The sequence below is a fragment of the Onychomys torridus genome, chromosome 18 (assembly GCF_903995425.1).
Source record: "Onychomys torridus chromosome 18, mOncTor1.1, whole genome shotgun sequence".
NCBI lineage: Eukaryota > Metazoa > Chordata > Mammalia > Rodentia > Cricetidae > Onychomys > Onychomys torridus.
Window position 1 is genome coordinate 59424273 of NC_050460.1, and position 17585 is coordinate 59441857.

General features: G+C 52.8%; 1 protein-coding gene across 1 annotated transcript; it reads left to right on the forward strand.

Moving 5' to 3' along the window:
* The first annotated feature begins 9789 nt into the window (after positions 1-9789).
* Cfap410 (cilia and flagella associated protein 410) lies at positions 9790-16298 on the forward strand. The gene is made up of 7 exons (XM_036167848.1): positions 9790-9968; positions 11023-11041; positions 11769-11815; positions 13088-13317; positions 14233-14404; positions 15051-15126; positions 15887-16298. The coding sequence occupies exons 1-7, from the start codon at positions 9892-9894 to the stop codon at positions 16013-16015; spliced, it is 750 nt and encodes a 249-aa protein (XP_036023741.1). The 5' UTR covers positions 9790-9891; the 3' UTR covers positions 16016-16298.
* Positions 16299-17585: the final 1287 nt, after the last annotated feature.

The following is a 17585-nucleotide window of genomic DNA, read 5'->3' on the forward strand; positions in this document are numbered from 1 at the left end:
TCCAGCCACTGACACCTACATGAAACTTTTCCTACACTAGCTTACGGCTAAAATCTCCATAAGCAACTGCCATAGAGGTGTGTGTCCAGAGCACTCCATAGGTAAAAGAATGAATGGACAGACAGACAGACAGAGGGGACTTGGTAGTACCTATACCCTGCATACAGGATATACAACATGACATCTATTGATCTATTTGTCTGGGTCATCTGGTCTACCTGAAGTAGCAAGCAGGCTGGGATAGAGCAGGACCCCCACGTGAGATGAGCCTCCAAATCTGAGCTCTACACACAGGCACCAGTAGAGACAGAAAAGGGCTCAGATGTGGGGGGTGGGCAGTGGCACATACACACACCTCCAACAGCCTCACAGCAACTGAGGCCAGCCACAGCTGAGATAACCGTCATTAAGAATGGATGTATATAGCCAAATGCAATTGGACTCTGGGAACATCTTCCAAACCAACATTTGAGTTCAGGACCTCTGGACCCTAGGTGTGTCTGGCCACGCACCCAGTGCACAGATGTACCAGAAAACATAAGGGACTTTATTGCTGGGAGTGAGGGGGGAAGGATGAGCCCAGGCTGGTGGCTAAGACATGTGACACCTTCTCTACCTTGCTCACTGTAAACTCTGTGGCACTCAGGCTTCCTTCTAGTTCTCTGCTTGCTCCCCAGGCATCCTGGACATACAAGACTGGAAAGCACTTCGATTATGATAAACAACTAGACACAGGAAAGGGCACAGGAGCTAATGCCCCAGTCCCCTGTGAGGGTCCAGAGTGAGAGCCAGGAGCCGTACCACAGTGTGGACACAGATCACACCGGCTGACATTGAGCCTGCGGCCATGTACTAGCTCCAGAGTTTGTACCTGGGTGCAGGTCAAACCCTGCAACCCCTCAACACGGCAACTTAAGTCCCATCCCAGGGCATGCCCACCCCCGACCCAAGCAGAAATCTCTGCACCAGAGAGCAGACCATGCGCTCCAGCCCATGCCTGCACCAGGGTCCAAGACTCAGTCTTTGCACTTTCTTAAGCCACACTCAAAGGACACAGCAACCCGGAGCCCCTGCACCACGCATTCCCTCCCGGTGCCGAGGAACACCCTCCCCGCATTCCGCCTGAGCCCCTGCAACCAGCACTCCCCTCTCCCGACGGAACCCGCATTTCCTCTCCAGATGCTGGGTCAGTGTCCCTTCACCAGCGCCGGGTACCTGCTCAGAGGCCGTGCACCCCAGCGTCACTCTGCGCAGCTGCGCAGGACCGCAGCCCTGACCCGCATCTCAGAGCTAGGCGCAGCCCCAGTGGCCCGCCCCGCACTCTGCGTCACTCAGCCTGATTGCGTAGTAGCAGTCAGAACTAAGAACGTGAAGCCAAGCATATGCTACCCCCCCATACCCCAGACCCCGCCCCGCGAGATGCTCCACCAGCGGGTCAGTCAGCCTTCTCAGGACACCTAGCGACAGACGCACAGAATAATGGCATTTGCCGGCTGAGGGTCAGATCTTTGTCTCCAAGCCCTGAACCACAAGGGCATGCAGCCTGGGATGGAGAGTCAGAGGGCCCTTTTGGACCCGAGCCTAGGTAAGTACCCAACATACACCTATCTCAGACCCCCCCTGCTAGAAGTCCCCAGCAGCTACCTCACACCAGCAGCACCCAAAGCCAGAAAGCAATTCCCAGGGAGTGACGCTGGACCCGAGGGCAACGTCAGCTTCAGGATCCCCCCAAATGTGTCACACAACAGAGGGGACAGGAAAAACCCAAAGGATCAATCCCAAGTTGAGCCCCCAGCAAGGCTGGTTTCAGAACCCAAAGATGCCCCCCACCACCACACACACACCCCAGTTACCCTGCAAGTGTTGTACCTGGTTCCTGAAAGTGACAAGGTCTTCACTGACTCCTAAGAAGAGTTTCTCAACCATTGTTTCATCCCAAAATCACACTCTGCCTTCTCCATTCCCAACACCAATAGGCAATGCCCAGCAGAACTCCTGAGCCATTGGCCTCAGTGCCAGGAAAGTGAAGAGGATTGATCTACGGTCTCTGATCTAGAGAGCAGGGATCTGCCCAGGAAGTCATGCCTGGCCAGCAGCTTCCTCCCTTCTCTCCTCCCCAGGGTACTTGTTCCCTGTCCAGATCTTGATTCAGCATGTACTATTGAAGGTCCTTCTGCAACTATCCTGTGGCTTCTCCACCTGAGATGAGCCAACCAGCCTGGCTCATTGAGGTTGCCCACCATCTCCCCCTCTGAGGAGCCACCCCAGTCTGGATGGAGCCATGGCAAAGAGACACTATTTGCAGGGACAACATTTTATAGCTCCTTTATGGCATGTTATTAGAAATGAATGCATTGGGAGGGGCTGTCAGAGCAGTGACAAGGTGGTGGTGGGTCACGGGCCAGGCAAATGTACACATGGTTATCAGTGCTGTGACTGCCCTGCTAGGCTGCATGCAGTGCAGGCACCCGGATCTCTTCCCTGTCCACTGCTGTGTTCCACGTGCCTGGCAACCATAGGTCACTGAGTGGTAGGTTATAGGACAAGGTGCCACTCCAGGAGACATGCCCAGACCTAGGGTAACAGATAAGGAAGTTGATACCCCCCATACCAGCAGCACATGGACCTATGCTTCTTCCCTAAGACATCTCATTAACTGACATATTACTGTGGGAAGTTAATATTTCATAAGACAGTAATTGCAGCACGGCCAGCTGATGAACAGACTGGCCTCTGGTTCCAAGTACCCTGGGGTCCCTGTGGGAACATCATCTAAGGTGAAATGGCCAGTGAGCCATGCATCTCCCATGAAGTGTCTGTGCTGTGTAGCCCTGAGTGGCTCCTTTTCTTTTAGAGAAGAACCACAGGTTACAGGATGGCCATATCACATCTTCCAAGATGCCATCACAATGGCATTTATGAAATATCCATCCATAAAAACGATGACACCAGCCATAAAACTCAGATGCAGCATGTGCTGATCTCGCCAGAAAGTCGCCTCAAATCTGACGAAAGAGATATGCAGCACAAAAAGTTTTTTTTTTTTTTCCCAAGGCATGGACATTATGCCCAAGACAAAAAGCCCCTACTTGGGCAGCAAAAAGAAAAACCACAGGAATGTGGTGATCCGATGATCCTCTGCATGGAGGTCACAAGTGAGAAGCAGAACTGAGGAAGCATGAGTGTGGAAGGAGAAGAAGTCTGAGCCCAGAGCACCATACTTTCTCTTAGAGTACAGTAGCTGCTCTGTCCCAGTGTTAGGAAACGCAGCCATAGGGGATGTGTAAGTGGATGAGCATGACTATGTACCAATAAAACTGTATTTACAAGAAGGAGGAGAAGGAGGAGGAGAAGGAGGAGGAGGAGGAGGAGGAGGAGGAGGAGGAGGAGGAGAAGGAGGAGGAGGAGGAGGAGGAGGAGGAGGAGGAGGAGGAGGAGGAGGAGGAGAAGGAGAAGAAGAAGAAGAAGAAGAAGAAACAGGAACAGTGCCAGAGTTGGAGATGATAATCAGGCTTGAGAGTGAGGAACATCCTCACTTTTCTTCATCAAGGGAGTCAGTGGGTCCTCTGCATTCCAGAAACATCTCAGCAAAAGGACTGCTTGTGAAACTCAGTGGTGAGATAGCACACAGGAAGTTGTAAGAAAAGCAGCCAGTGTCACCTGGGAACTCCCCACTCACTACGGGCACAATATCATCCTGAGAGCTGGATTGACCCCAGAGCCCAAAAGGTCACAGGAAATTTTCAGTAAAAGTCAACAGCACATACCCACACCTAGGCACACACATATACACATAGTTAAAAGTAGAAATAGAAGCCGGGCAGTGGTGGCACACACCTGTAATCCCAGCACTCAGAAGGCAGAGGCAGGTGGATCTCTGTGAGTTCGAGACCAGCCTGGTCTACAGAGCTAGTCCAGGACAGGCTCCAAAGCTACAAAAAAACCCTGTCTCGGAAAAAAAAAAAAAAAAAAGAAATAGAATCTAATAAAAAGGTCTGTCTTTTAACAAAAATCTTAAAAAATAAAAAAAAAACTTAAAAAGCATATGGATACGAGACATGAACACACAGCCTATAATGAGATGAAGTTATCCCTTGCTGTTTGTGAGACTCAAAACTACACATGCAGAGCCTTGCATGGTCTGCAGGGGACACATGTACAGTCATCCAGTGCACCTTCCTCCCCTCTGAGATGGATGCCTCACACTGGGGTTGGGAGAGGCCAGGAAGGCCAAGATTCCACAGCAAGTTCTGAACTGGTCCCAGGAGGAGAGAACAGCCAAGGCAGCTGAGCGCTGTCAGATGTCCCCTTTGGGGATCTGTCCTGTGGAACCATAGTAAGGACTGTACAGCAGGAGCCAGCACAGGTAGCTGTGGTCCCTGGCACCCTGGCTCTAAGTACCAAAAAGACCTCCGGTAGGTTAAACCCATAAGAGGTACCTGGCCCGTGTAACCATTGAGTACGGAGATGAACTCTGATTCAGAAAAGAGTTGCTGTGTGGGGCTGGAGAGCTGGCTCAGACAGCAAGAGCACTTATTGCTCTTGTAGAGGACCCTAGTTCAGTTCCCAGGACCCACATGGCTGCTCAGAGCACCTGTAACTCCAGTTCCTGGAGGTCGGACGCCCTCTGCTGGCCTCTGTTGGTAACTTCCCAGGGCTGGGCTCTGAGTTTCATCTTTTGGGGGGGGGGGAGGATATCAAAGTAGGGCCTTCAGACAGAGGAAGAAGGAGCAGGGCTGGACAGGAGGGGCGCTGTATGGAGAATTCCTTCCCTAGGGAGATGCAAACAATATGTGTGTCCCCCCCCCCCCCAGTCTAGTCCTAACTTCAAATCACAAGTACAATTTCACCAAAGTTCACCTGGAGGAACCCAGGCATTTGTTTCCAACAAATGCCTGGGAGGAGGGGCTAAACTCTCAGGTGAGGGCCCAATGGCCCTCCCCACCCCCTCTTTCTACGAGAGAAGACCAGTAGTCAACAAGACTCCTGCAAAGAGGCACAGTTGGTCTGATGAAGACGGCATTCTACAACAGCCATGTTCCTCTTCTGTAGGGGCAGGAGAAGGGGACCCCGGGTGTTGTGTAGCTGTTTCCTCTGAGTTGAAATTTTTGCTCATTAAGGGAGGAGGGAGGTTCACAAGATTGAAAAAGCAAAGGAAACCCACAAGGCTCAGGAAGCTCAGAAAGTTACAGGACTCACAAGGCCCCTCCCCAAGGTTAGATAGTCAGCTATAATTGCAAACTCATTGGTTCATCAGACTGGACTGAGAATTGTCTCTCTGTCTACTGTCATTACCCTATAGATGTTTGTTTATGTCCCCCTAGGAAGAGCCACACAACACTAGAGAACAAGCCCTGGCCCCTCAGAGAGGGAACACCAGCAGCAGGAAGTGTCAGTGCTGAGAGAACCAAGCAGGAGCACAAAGAAGGGCCTTGCTGTTCATAGCCAAGCCAGGATGGCGGCGGCCTGTTCTCCTGGGGGCCCACAGTGACTCCAGCTTGTGGCTTGACTTCCATTTTGACTCAAGGCCAGAGAGTCCAAGCTTGTCTTTACTCTCTAAGGCTGGATAACAGGATATATGGCCAAAGGCATGGTTACCAGGTGTCTTGAGAATTAAGGAGGTGTTTACACTTGTTTGTACCTTGAACCATGGTGTCCTTGAGAGGGGGTGCCTTTTTGCCTTCCGTTTTGGGTAAAAAAAAGGCCCTGAGAAATAAACTGAGGATAACTCTGGTATTGACTCAGAGTCCTCCCAATGCTAGTCTGTGTCTCTGTTTTTTTCTTTTATCTATGTCTCTATTTTTCATATCCGTAATTCCTCAAATCCTCACTCCTCCATTCAAGACTGTTTGATAGTCAGGTGAGACCCGCAGGACACTAACAGCACAGTCCCCCTGAAGGACAACAGACTCCAGGTGGGGAAATAGCCAACTCAGGGACAGTACATGACCCAGACAGGAACTGGGAAAAACACTTAGTGCCAGATGTGAGGCTGCCAACTTCATACCAAGAGGCCAACCACAGCAGTCGTAGGCCAGTAGAACACAAGATGAGGCCATGTCCTGAGAGCTGTGGTTGACCAGAGGTGAGAAGCCAATACTCAAGTTTCTCAGGCATGGGAGGCAGTGCCTCAGTTCCAGACTAAGTGAGTTGGGGTTGCTTTCAGGAAAACATGCTCCTCCTCTGCATTTGAAATGAGACCTCTGTTATAGGCACCAAACTTTATGCAGTTGTTACAGCATAGGGAAGTGGAAGTCCAGAAGAGAAGCTGCAGGGTTCAGGGAAGCCCCTTAGCAGCCCTCCTGAAGTGGGACAAGGGTGCTTTCAGGATCCGGAGAGCCAAATGCTCCCCACTGCAGATGCAGGGCCAGACGGACAGGGAGAACAGAAGGGTTCTGCTCTGAGTTTGCCCCAAGGGGTGCCAGGGGCTTCTGGGAGTGCATGCAAGATGAGCATGAGCATAGACTGTTGGCTGCAGCGTAAGGACTACCATTAGACTCCGCCATCTCTCACCACACTGACCTTCCCATCGATGCTGTTCCTCCATCTTCCAGATCACATATGTTTGCTGTTTGCTTCTCTTTGGGTCAAACCTAGCCTGAAGTTGTTGGGGGAAGGGAATTCTGGGAACATAGCTAAGCCCCAGCAGGGCACCCCAGAACCATGTGCTTAGGATTCTTTTTTTTAAAGATTTATTTATTATTATTATTATTATTATTATTATTATTATTATGTATACAGAAGCGGGTGCCAGATCTCATTACAGATGGTTGTGAGCCACCATGTGGGTGCTGGGAATTGAACTCAGGACCTCTGGAAGAGCAGTTGGTGCTCTTAACCTCTGAGCCACCTCTCCAGCCCGTGCTTAGGACTCTTACATTACCAATCTCAACTGAAGCCATCTTGACCTTCTACTAACCTGCAGGTCCTCCAGCACCCACCAAATATGACACCATCTGCAGAAGTGCCAAGGGCTGCATGACAAGCCTCCCTCTCCTCCTGTCTTCCTAAACCAGGGATGCCAGAGAAGCCGGTGCTTCCAGGGAGATGGCTTGGTGCTTCGGGAACTCAAGGGGGCACGAGTCTAGCTCAGCTGCCCACAACTCCTCTGTGAATGAAAAAAAAAAAAAAAAAAGTAGAAAAAAAAAGGACATGACTGTTCCTAGGTAGGAGAAAGTGTATTGTAGATAAAAGGGAGAGTATAATCAGAGACAGGCACATCTGGGAAAGTCAGAGAGGATCCACCAACCAAGAGAGGTGGTTTGGGCCAAGAGACTGGCCAAGAAAGTAGACAAAAGAGACCAGGTAACCAAAATGGCCGGGTTATATAGAGAAGGGGAAGGAGCTGGGAGAAGGGCAGCCCAGCTGTAAGGGTTTTGTCCTTAATTACATCATTAGCCTGCGGCGGCGGCCCAGCCTAAAAAGCAGGTGTACTCTCTGTGCACCCTTTTTTCCGCACTCTCTCCTTTCATACCGCCCCCCCAGCACCGTCCTTCTCTCTCTCCCCACCCCCCTTTCTCTCTCAGTAACTGTGTTGCACTGACTCTTCGGTCCAGCACTCTCCTCCCTGACCAGCCTTAACCAACACCAGACCCCTGGGTTGGAGAAGTTCAGGGTAGGGGGCAGGGTATGGCAGCCATACCCTGTAACAGGTAGGGACTGAGGGATGCTGGGAGAACCTGGTGGCCAGATCTGCTTTGATACATTAAGTAGGCACCCCATTCATGCTGGCTTTGAGACCAAAAACACTCAGGGCAGGAAAAGCCACAGCCCTGAAAGCCACGGCCCCCCAACTGCTTCAGTCAGACCTTTGTGGTGTTACAACTCTGTGCAGGGCCTCTTTCCTCAGATGCTTCCCCTGTCAAGAATCTCCGGGAACAGCCTTTTTGCAGGGAAGTCTCCGTGGGGATAGCAATGGTCAAGGACCAGATACCAAGATGGAAACGCTGCAGAACCAGGGCCTGCCCACAGCCTGACCGGACTCATTCACTGCCTGCACCACCCCTGCACCTTGGCCACTCCTGTCTAGGTAAAAGAGGAAAGAAGTAGGGTAGTCAAGGTAAAGCTGAACAGGGTAGCAACTCCACATTTTCCCATCAGCCTTTGGCTCACCAGAGTTTGGTACAATGTGATACAACTCCACCACAGGCCAAGGTCTCTCCCAGAACAGAAAGGGAGTAAGAGATGCCTACCTCCTCCTGTCAGACACTCCTGCTCCATGTCTTGGCCCCAAGTATCATCTGCCTTCCCCAGCCACTTTTCTATCATCCATGTCCTTCTTGCATGGCCGCCACTGGCCAGAGTGGCCAGAGGACATAAGCTCAGCTAAACTGAGCCTATAAAAACCTCCCCACCACATCGGCTAGGCTGAGTTGCTCTCTGTTATCTTTCAGCTCAGGTTTTATTGTTCCTAGTGGTACATGACAGGCATGTAGGTCAGAGGATAAATCAACCTCGGGAGTCTGTTCTCCTTTCCACTGTGGGTTCCAGGGGACAAATGCAGTTCCCAAACTCAGTGTCTTTACCTACTGACCATTTCACCAGTCCCTTAAATCAGTTCTTCGTAAAAGCAGGTCAGAGTGGTCGGATGGAAAAAGAGGTCAGAGGACAACCCTGGAAAAGTTTCATCAAGTACAGCCTGTCACCTCTGAAGGGCCTGAGGTCCCCAATACTTTCCTGGTGTAATCTGTAGGCCAGGAAATGATATAGAAGTTTACGACCTAAAAATAAACTCAGTGCCAGGCTCTCCTGAACAAAACAAAAAATAATTTGTGGTTACCTAAGATGCACACTGACAGATCACAGGCATAGGGTTGGGAGACTTTCAAAAACATAAAGTCTATTTTCTGTTTGGGTTTTGTTTTTAAAGATTTTTTTTTTCTGCATGTGTTTTGTTTGTGTGCATTGCAAGCAAGATGTCTGGTGCACGCCAAGGCCAGAAGAGGACATCGGATCTCCTGGAACTAGAGTCATGGAAGGCTGTGAGCCGCCAGATAGGTGATGGGAATAGACTTGAGTTCCCCTAAAAAGCAGCCGGATGTTCTGAAGGTTCCTCCAATCCCAGCTCCGGCCCCACTGGCTTGGAGGGGGGCGTTCCCCAGGCAGGGTTTCTCTTGTTTAGCCCTGACTGTCCTGGAACTCACACTTGAGACCAGGCTGGCCTCGAACTCACAAAGATCCTCCTGCCTCCTCCTGGTTTTGCTTTTTAAGAAAAGGTCTCACTCTGCAACCCAGGCTGACCAGGAACTGTTCCGGTTCAGGCAATCCTCCTGCCTCAGCCTCTGGGTGAAGCAACTACAAGCACGAGCCAACGCCTGATGGTGCGTTAGCTGTTTTGTACCACAAATCCTTGGTTTGGGCTCGAGCAGAAATGGGCTAGGGCTCAAGGGTGACCTCATCCCTGGGAGGGATGAGGAGCCAGAGCAAGCGGCCCAGGAGGGGTTTCTGCAGGAATCCCCACTCGGCCTGGCTTTCACCACGGCAGCTCCGTCCTTCCCGATGTCCTCGAGACCTGCCGGGCGTCCCGAGTCTCTCACGCCCGTGCCTTTCTCACCCTAGCCAGCCCATCTCACACCCTTCCAGCCTGGAGTTCTAGCAGACGGCGGACCTCCTCGCGACCAGAGGTCCAGAGTAAGCAAAGTCAAGAGCCTCGCACATGCGCAGGACCCGCGAGCCGCCAAAGGAACGGGGCGGAGCCTCCTGACCCGGAAACCGGGCCGTCCCATTGCGCCCGCGCAGTTCCGCCCTCTCTTCCGGCCGCCAATGGGACCTCAGGCCCCGCCCCTGGAGACTCGGGCCCCGCCCCTGGAGACGCGCCGCCGCGGCGAAGGCCTCTCCCACCAGCGGAGTGTATAGGAACGGGGCGGCCGGGCTTGCGGCCCCACGGCCACCATGAAGCTAACTCGAAAAATGGTCCTGTCCCGAGCCAAAGCTTCGGAGCTGCACAGCGTGCGGAAGCTCAACTGCTGGTGAGGCGGCCAGGCGCGGGAGGGACCAGAGCCACCACCACCCCCGAGCTAGGGTGAGGGGTGGGGGGTCCTGCTGCCCCAAAGCTAGCCAGGTTGCAGGCTCACCCCGGGGCCAGTGCCTCGGAGGGGTGTGGCCCTCGCCTGACAGCTAGAATTTCCCTCTGGTCTCGCCGAGGACTTTCACTAGCCCTCTGTGACTGTGACTGGCATCTGAAAACAAAGGTGCTTTAGAGGCGTGTCTACAGGGAGAGAAAACTGAGGCGTAAAGTCATGATTCCCTATCACTAGATGCTGGAGAGGGTGACCTGGTCTGAGTGACAGCCCGGAACTTAGATGTTACGGGATGGATGCACAGGTGCATGGTTGGGTCACACTAAGACTGAAAGACCAGGGCTTCTGCTTGTCAAAGACCAGGAGTTTGCGTTAGTGGGGTGTGAAGAGCTACAGGTTTCTCTGGGGACTCAGGTGCGACACTGTGGCCAGAGCATCTAGAAGAGGCACAGCAAGTACAGCCCCTTGCCCCTCGTGGTGTCAACACGCTCCTGGAAGGAGTGGACTTTGTTAATTAAAAGCCCTTCTCTGCCCTGGCACATCTGGTGTTGAACCACAGCCCTCTCTGTCCAGAGTTTTCAATAATGCCTTTCTTTGTTGAGTCAACATGGCAGGGCTCCCTCTGTGCAAGCAGAAACAACAGCTTCATTGCAGGCCTGTGAAGTTTGCTTCATAAGTTGCATGATCAGCCTTTGAACTTGGCCTCTTATAAAGACCCCTTTGTTCCTGTCTGTGAGAGGAAACAACTTTGTGCTATGGGAGCCGGAGAGGAGTAGATTGTGTGTCCTGCAGACAGTACCCCTATGCACTAAGCGGTATAGTGTTGTCAGAAGTCTACCAAATCATTTGTGATACCTTTCCTGTTATCTGGGTAGCCAGCCTTTCTTAACTGTGCCTTCAGATCATAGAATCTTTAGATTTATAGGCAATTGTCATTTCTCTGGGGTATTTTTGATACTTTCCACTCAAGGAGATTAAAATACATCTGTCTTTTCTTCCCCAGGGGCAGCCAGCTCACAGATGTAAGTTCTGCCTTGATTCGACCATCTCCCAGATGCCTCTTCCCCAGAAGAATAGATAAAGTTACAGAACTATGACCATCAGTTCAGTGCCATGACACTTGCAAGTCAAAGCTCTGCTCTTGGAGGAGTCTGGGTGGTGATTTTCCTCAAAGACATCATCAAGGCTCTCTGCATGGCCTTCTCTGCATGGCCAGCTTCAGGATGCGCGCGCGCGCACACACACACACACACACACACACACACACACACACACACAAAAAAAAAAAAAAACAGTGTGCCAAGCTAGAACTGTGGAGCCCACAGCAGATATGACAGTGTGTTGTAGCCAAAACCTACTTGCAGTTCTGTGTGACTTGGACTCAACTCCATTGGCAGGGAAGGTGTCTGTCCTTTCCTTGTGCCTTAGGAGCACCAAGAGAAAAGGTTCTGTATTGCAGCATAAGAAACCAAGATCCCAGATGTTCTTTGAGGGCATTGGATGTAATGATTTCTGTCTCTAGAACAGTCTTAAACTGTCAAGTAGAAACACCACCCCAGTGAAGAACACTTCAAGGGCAAGCTGGGCCACAGAGACCAGCATAGCTGATTATTCTGAGTGCCCTGGTTGCACAAGGCTTCATCCCTTATCCCCATGGTGCAGGTGATAGGACCCAGGACAGATGTCTCCCCTGACCTGAGAAGTAACAATGGGACACTGTTGCCAACTCACCTACACTTCCCTCCCTAGATTTCCATATGCCGGGAGATGCCCAGCCTGGAAGTGATCACACTCAGGTACTTGACCCCTGTGTCCCTGTAGTCCTAGGGTATAGAAGCTATGGGGAGCTACATGTCCTTTCTGTGGGGCCCAGGGAAAACGGGAAACCTGGAGACTCCCAGCGTAGTCTAAGAGGGCAGCTTCTGGTGACAAAGGGGAATGGGACTCCCAAGAGCCTGGCCCTCCTGCCACTCATTCCTGCTTTCTCAGGGACCTGCCTGGGCCTCCTAAGGGCTCCGTTCTGCTTGCCCTCTCACATCCACCCCAGGGGATAATCTGTGTACTTGGAGCAGTGTTCAGTCAGTCGGGCCTCCTAATAATGAACAGTAGTCCACCCAGGCCAGTCTCCTTGTGGCCACATCTGTCCCCGAGAACCTCCCAGTGCCCTACCTCCTCCGCCTTCCTGACTCCATCACTTCTAAGAGATCCTCTATGCCTGAATTCTCCCTGACCATTCTGGGACCCAAGACAGGGCTGACACTTAACAGGTGCTGGCATGGGGGCATTCTCCATATCTACATGGTGCTGGTGTCTTTCCCAGAGCACGTTAACATACCAGAGCAGCCTTGCAGGAAGGGGCATGGGTGGGGTTAGCTCAGCAGGCCAGGCTCTGGCTACTGTTGAGTGGAACACAGAATGTAAAGATTTGGGGTGTTGGTAGCGACTTTGGGAGTTCCTGAATGCTGCTTTTTCCCCTTCCTGTGTTGCGACCCCTTTCCTACAGGATGGGGGTCACCCTCAAATCCTGTCTGTCAGAGCTGATTTAAGTGTGACGTAGAGCTTGTGGGCATTGATGCTGAGTTTTGGCCAGTGCCTGCTGTAGGGCTAATTGTGTCCCTTGGGGGCACAAAGGAGGGTGAAGCACCCTGTCTGCCACAGTGATTCCACGTGAATGCAGAGCTGAAGCCAAGGCGCTGCCCACATGGGGTCTCCAGTTAAAGGGTTCCTCCTAACACTGCCTCTTCCCCAACCCCGACTTACTTGGTCTTGACCCATTTCTTTTTTTTTTTTTTTTTTTTGGTTTTTCAAGACAGGGTTTCTCTATGTAGCTTTGTGCCTTTCCTGGATCTTGCTCTGTAGACCAGGCTGGCCTCAAACTCACAAAGATCCACCTGGCTCTGCCTCCAGTGCTGGGATTGAAGGCGTGTGCCACCACCGCCTGGCTTGACCCATTTCTAAGGCTAAGACCTTTTGCTGCAACTCATGGCTGAGGCAGACCCACAGGTAGAGGCCTCTGGCCCATGGAGGTCCAGACTGTGTGGGTCCCTAACAGTGTGCTGGTCCCACAGCGTCAACAGCGTCTCCACCCTGGAACCTGTACGTGGCTGCCGACGCCTGAGTGAGCTGTACCTGAGGCGGAACCGTATCCCCAGTCTGGATGAGCTGTTCTACCTGAAGGATCTACCACACCTCAGGGTGCTGTGGTTGGCTGAGAACCCGTGCTGCGGCACCAGCCCGCACCTTTACCGCATGACTGTGCTACGCAACCTACCCCACCTGCAGAAGCTCGACAACCAAGGTAGAGTCCGGCATGTCCCCCCTCTGGCAACTGAGGAGGTCCCCATTGAAGGCCTTCCCAGGCACCCCTCCTCCTTGTCTTCTGTAACTCCCAGGTTGAGGAAACGGGCTTATGCCCATCACCTAGTATCATCAGGAGAGCCCCCTTGCAGATATGCCGTTGTGGCATTTAGTCCCCACTGTCTGTTACCTGTCTGTTAGACCCACCTGGACTTGTGAGCCTCAACAGTCTCTCCTCTTTTTGCCTCCCTCCATGACGAAAATCCATACGCCGTGGTGAGGGTTTGCAGTGTGGTGACTGGGCAGCATGTGGTGGGCTCTGGCAGCCAGGCCTCTGGAGCTATATGGAGGACACCCCCACTGCCCCTCACACCATGCCCACCTGTGCTGTGCCTGCGTGCCCCTCTATCGTGGTGGAGAGCCCTGCTCTAGGCTCTTGGCAGGGCCCAGCTTGCTGACACCAGAGGTTTATGCTCTCAGCAGCCACTTCTGATTCTCATCAGTTACATGTAATTATTTTCTCGGAGACACTTACTAAACAAGAGTGGTGAAGTAAATATGTAAAGCCATTCCTTTTAAAAATTTTGTCTTAGGAACTGGAAATGTAGTCTGATGGCAGAGAGCCTGCTAGCATATGCAAAGCCTGGGCCCAACCCTGGCACCACACACACAGATTTATCTGAATTTGGGGGTTTGTTCTTAGAAGCTGCTGGACCTGAGGTTCACAAGCACCCCTTGCTCTTGTACCAAGTGTCATACACATTGTGGGATTGGGAATCAGAAGGGTCAGGACTGACGGTCCCCAGGTACGGCCCTCGTACACACACAGCAGCAGGCATGCTGAATCCCCGAGGAGGCCGGGGCTATGTGGAGCCGACAGGCCCCTGACAGCCTTCCCTTTTCTGTCCTCCCTAAGCTGTGACCGAGGAAGAGCTAACTCGTGCACTGATGGAGGGAGATGAGATCACTGCTGCCCCAGGCAGAGAGGACGCAGGCAATGGCTGTCCCAAGCCTTCCTACACCCTCAGCTCTGTCAGCTCTACAACTGAGACCAGCCAGGGCCTGCTGAGCTACACAGAGGACACAGAGTGAGCCTGCAGGGGAGCAAGACCCACTGTCCCAGGGGCATCCTCAGGTCGTGAGAGGGAGGCTTCCTGCCTCCTCCCGGAAGGGGAGTGAGCTCAAGAAACCTGTGCACACAGTGCTGGGCAGGGGAGGAAGGGTGATACAGAGGCTTCTAGAAGGAGCATGTGACCCATCATGCTCCTCGAGTGGCCTTGAATGTGAGCATCCTGTTGCTTGTTGTGACTGCACTTGGTTAGGAAGGGTGTGGGTTCTTTAGAGGGGCCACAGCTGAGTTCCACATGGTGGATGCAGCCTGCTCTCTCCCGTCTGTGGACAGCACTGGAGATGAACTTTGTGGGAAGGCCCACAGGCTACTCCTCTGCTCTGATGCCCTCCAGGGCCACTTCTATGGCAGTGCCCTCCCTGAGGCCCTGGGTAGAAAGTATTGCAGCTGGGGAGCCCTGGGCACAGAGAAGTTGCTCCCGGTAGCTCTGGGCCCCTACTCTGCACCCTGGGCTCCTGCGCCATTATAAAGTACCTTCTCTCTCCTGCTCTGGGCTGGGACCACTTGCCAATGTGACCTGGTGTCTTAGTGGGATCTGACATGCAGATGGAGGTGCCCAGAGCCTTCTGACTGTCACTTTCTCACTGGCTGCCTCTCCCCAACAGAGTCCAGGACCAGACTGCTGGAGACCAGTCTCCTTCCTTCTCACAGAGGGATGCTTTGAGGAGTCACAAAAATAGGGTGAGTGACCATTGCCCTCCCTCCAGACAGCAGAAGGCAGGCGCCAGGGGGGTGAAGATAATGGGGGCCAGGTCTAGGCTCTTAGGAAGAGCCCCCACCTCTCAAGGTCACTGTCCCCTCAGGATTCCTTCCCTCTGCTGGCTGTCCCCATAGCAAACTCAATCCAAGAGCAGGTCTGTGCCCACAGGCTCCCTTCCCTCTCCAGGTCCTCGTTTGCTCCACAGAGAATCGCCAGAGGCGTTTGTCTGCTGGTGCCTACCGGGTATCCTCTGGCCTCCAGCTAGAATAGACATACCCACCCCGGAGAAAGGCCCACCTTCTGGCTGGTTGCCCTGGGGCCGCCATCTGTAGAACAAGGACACAAATAGAGGTTTGCAGAAGCCTTAGTGAGCTGCAGAGGTCAGGGGTCAGAAGCTGCAGCGAGTTCTTCCCTTCTGGCTTGTTCTTCTCAATGAGCCACAGGTGCCGCCCCTCAGCCATCCAGGTCCTCTTGTCTTTGGTTGGAAACACTCTTTCTCACCGCTTTGTATGAGAGGGTACCACTCTGAGCTGTCCTTGGCCCCCAGACTCTGTGCTCAGTTTCTCCATCTGAAGCTAGGGCACAGACCCAAGGCTGGCTGGAACTGCGTGGGGAAACAGTGCCCCGGTGTCTGTGCCGCGACCTCCCCATGTTGCTGCCTTGGAAGGCACCCACCCTGAGACTGTTCACCCTATGAAGGATGCCACCGGCCAGGCTCTAGGTCATCCTCTCTGTCCACAGAACATCCTGACTGCCATCTTGCTGCTGCTGCGGGAGCTGGACACAGAGGGGCTAGAGACTGTCCAGCAGACTGTAGGCAGCCGGCTACAGGCGCTGCACAGGCTGGAGCCCCAGGAGGACATGGAGTGACTTCCTGTGCCCCAGTATCTGGACCCTGTTGTAGCCTGTGGAAACACAGCTCCACCTGGAAAGCCTCCCTCTGGGTTCCCGACACCAGCCCAGTGCAGGAGCAGTGGCTGCCAGCTGGGCAGACCCCTCTCCTGTGCCTAGGACTGGCAGAGCTGCTGCCCACCAGCATGGGCCCTGAGACTCACCAGCTGAGGCCTTGAGGATCTGGGCACTCCCTGACCCTTCCTCAAGGGAAGACTGTACGAGCCATACCCTCCAATAAAGCACTTTGTTTGGGCTGGAAGCCAACATCTCTGACAGGCAGGGCCTTAACCTCAAGGTCCATGCTGTTTCTCAGCAGCTAGGGGGAGCCCTGGTGTCTCGGTCAAGCCTATTCTCAGGGAGGTGCCTGAAATGATGTCTTACAAGGCCCCATGTCCCAGGTGTCTTTAGACACCATAGCCTAGGAGGATGGATTTTTCTTAGGACAAGGATGGGCAGGACACTATCCTTTTTATTTCTCCTTTAGGAGAGGGATGTCACCTAGGTAGAGTAACTGTTAGGGACATCCAGAGTTGCTCATTATTCTGAGGTGTCAGATGCCATTAATAAAGCTGTCTTAAGCCAGGCAGTGGTGGCGCCTTTAAACGCAGCACTCGGGAGGCAGAGGCAGGCGGATCTCCGTGAGTTCCAGGCCAGCCTGGTCTACAGAGTGAGATCCAGGAAAGGCACCAAAGCTACACAGAGAAACCCTGTCTCAAAAAACCAAAAAATAAAAATAAAAAATAAAAATAATAAAGCTGTCTTGTTAGAACAGTTGGGATAGAGTTCGTAATCTACCCACCAGGCAGGGGTGCCTTGGCGTAGGCTTATACCTGCCATGAGAAAATAGAGCCAAGAAAGGCATCAAGATTAGCATGTGTAAACCAATGAGCCAACGTCTGGAACCACCACCACCATGGGACAAATAGATGTGACCCAAGAAGCCTACTGCATGCAGTAGCTGGCCCTGTAGGTGACCTGTGTGGGTCTTAATGCTGAAGGTTCAGGGCCACTGGGCCCTTGACCTTGCTCCACCTCTGGTCCGCTTCCGATCTTGGGAGTACTTTCTCTCTTAATAAACTGTTTCCATCAGCACCTGTGTCCCTGGTCCAATTCCTTGTCCAGGACATAAGAACCTGGAAATGCCAGCAGGTGTCCTCTGGACCAGACCCCAGGCCTGCAACATCCTGGCTTTCCTGCCTCCTGTGGCACACTCATGCAAACCTCAGGGATGGACAAACTGCACCAGTTGTGAATAGACCCCAAACCCTAATCCCCACCTCCAACCCTCTCTGCCCACGCTGGGAACAAGCTACAGCTCAGCATGTAGCCCTACCTGGAGCTGAGCAAGGGGACCTTGAACCCCTACTCTGAGTCTTCCTTGAGCAAGACAGGAATTGGCATGGTGATAGGGCACCCTCCCATCCAACTCACAGCAGGGAGAGCTGAGGCCAGAGGTGTCACCTCCTGGAAGGGTGGATGCAGTACAAGGGCACTCGGGAAAGAGGTGGCTGCTGGGTGTCACCTGAAGTCATTGCTGTCACCAGAA

What these genes read in the sequence shown, in the direction of transcription:
- Cfap410 (XM_036167848.1), top strand. Translation starts at nt 9,892, where the DNA reads ATGAAGCTAACTCGAAAAATGGTCCTGTCCCGAGCCAAAGCTTCGGAG. An exon ending in GCAGAAGCTCGACAACCAAG is followed by an intron (nt 13,318 to 14,232) that starts GTAGAGTCCGGC and finishes GTCCTCCCTAAG; the next exon opens with CTGTGACCGAGGAAGAGCTA. An exon ending in TGAGGAGTCACAAAAATAGG is followed by an intron (nt 15,127 to 15,886) that starts GTGAGTGACCAT and finishes CTCTGTCCACAG; the next exon opens with AACATCCTGACTGCCATCTT.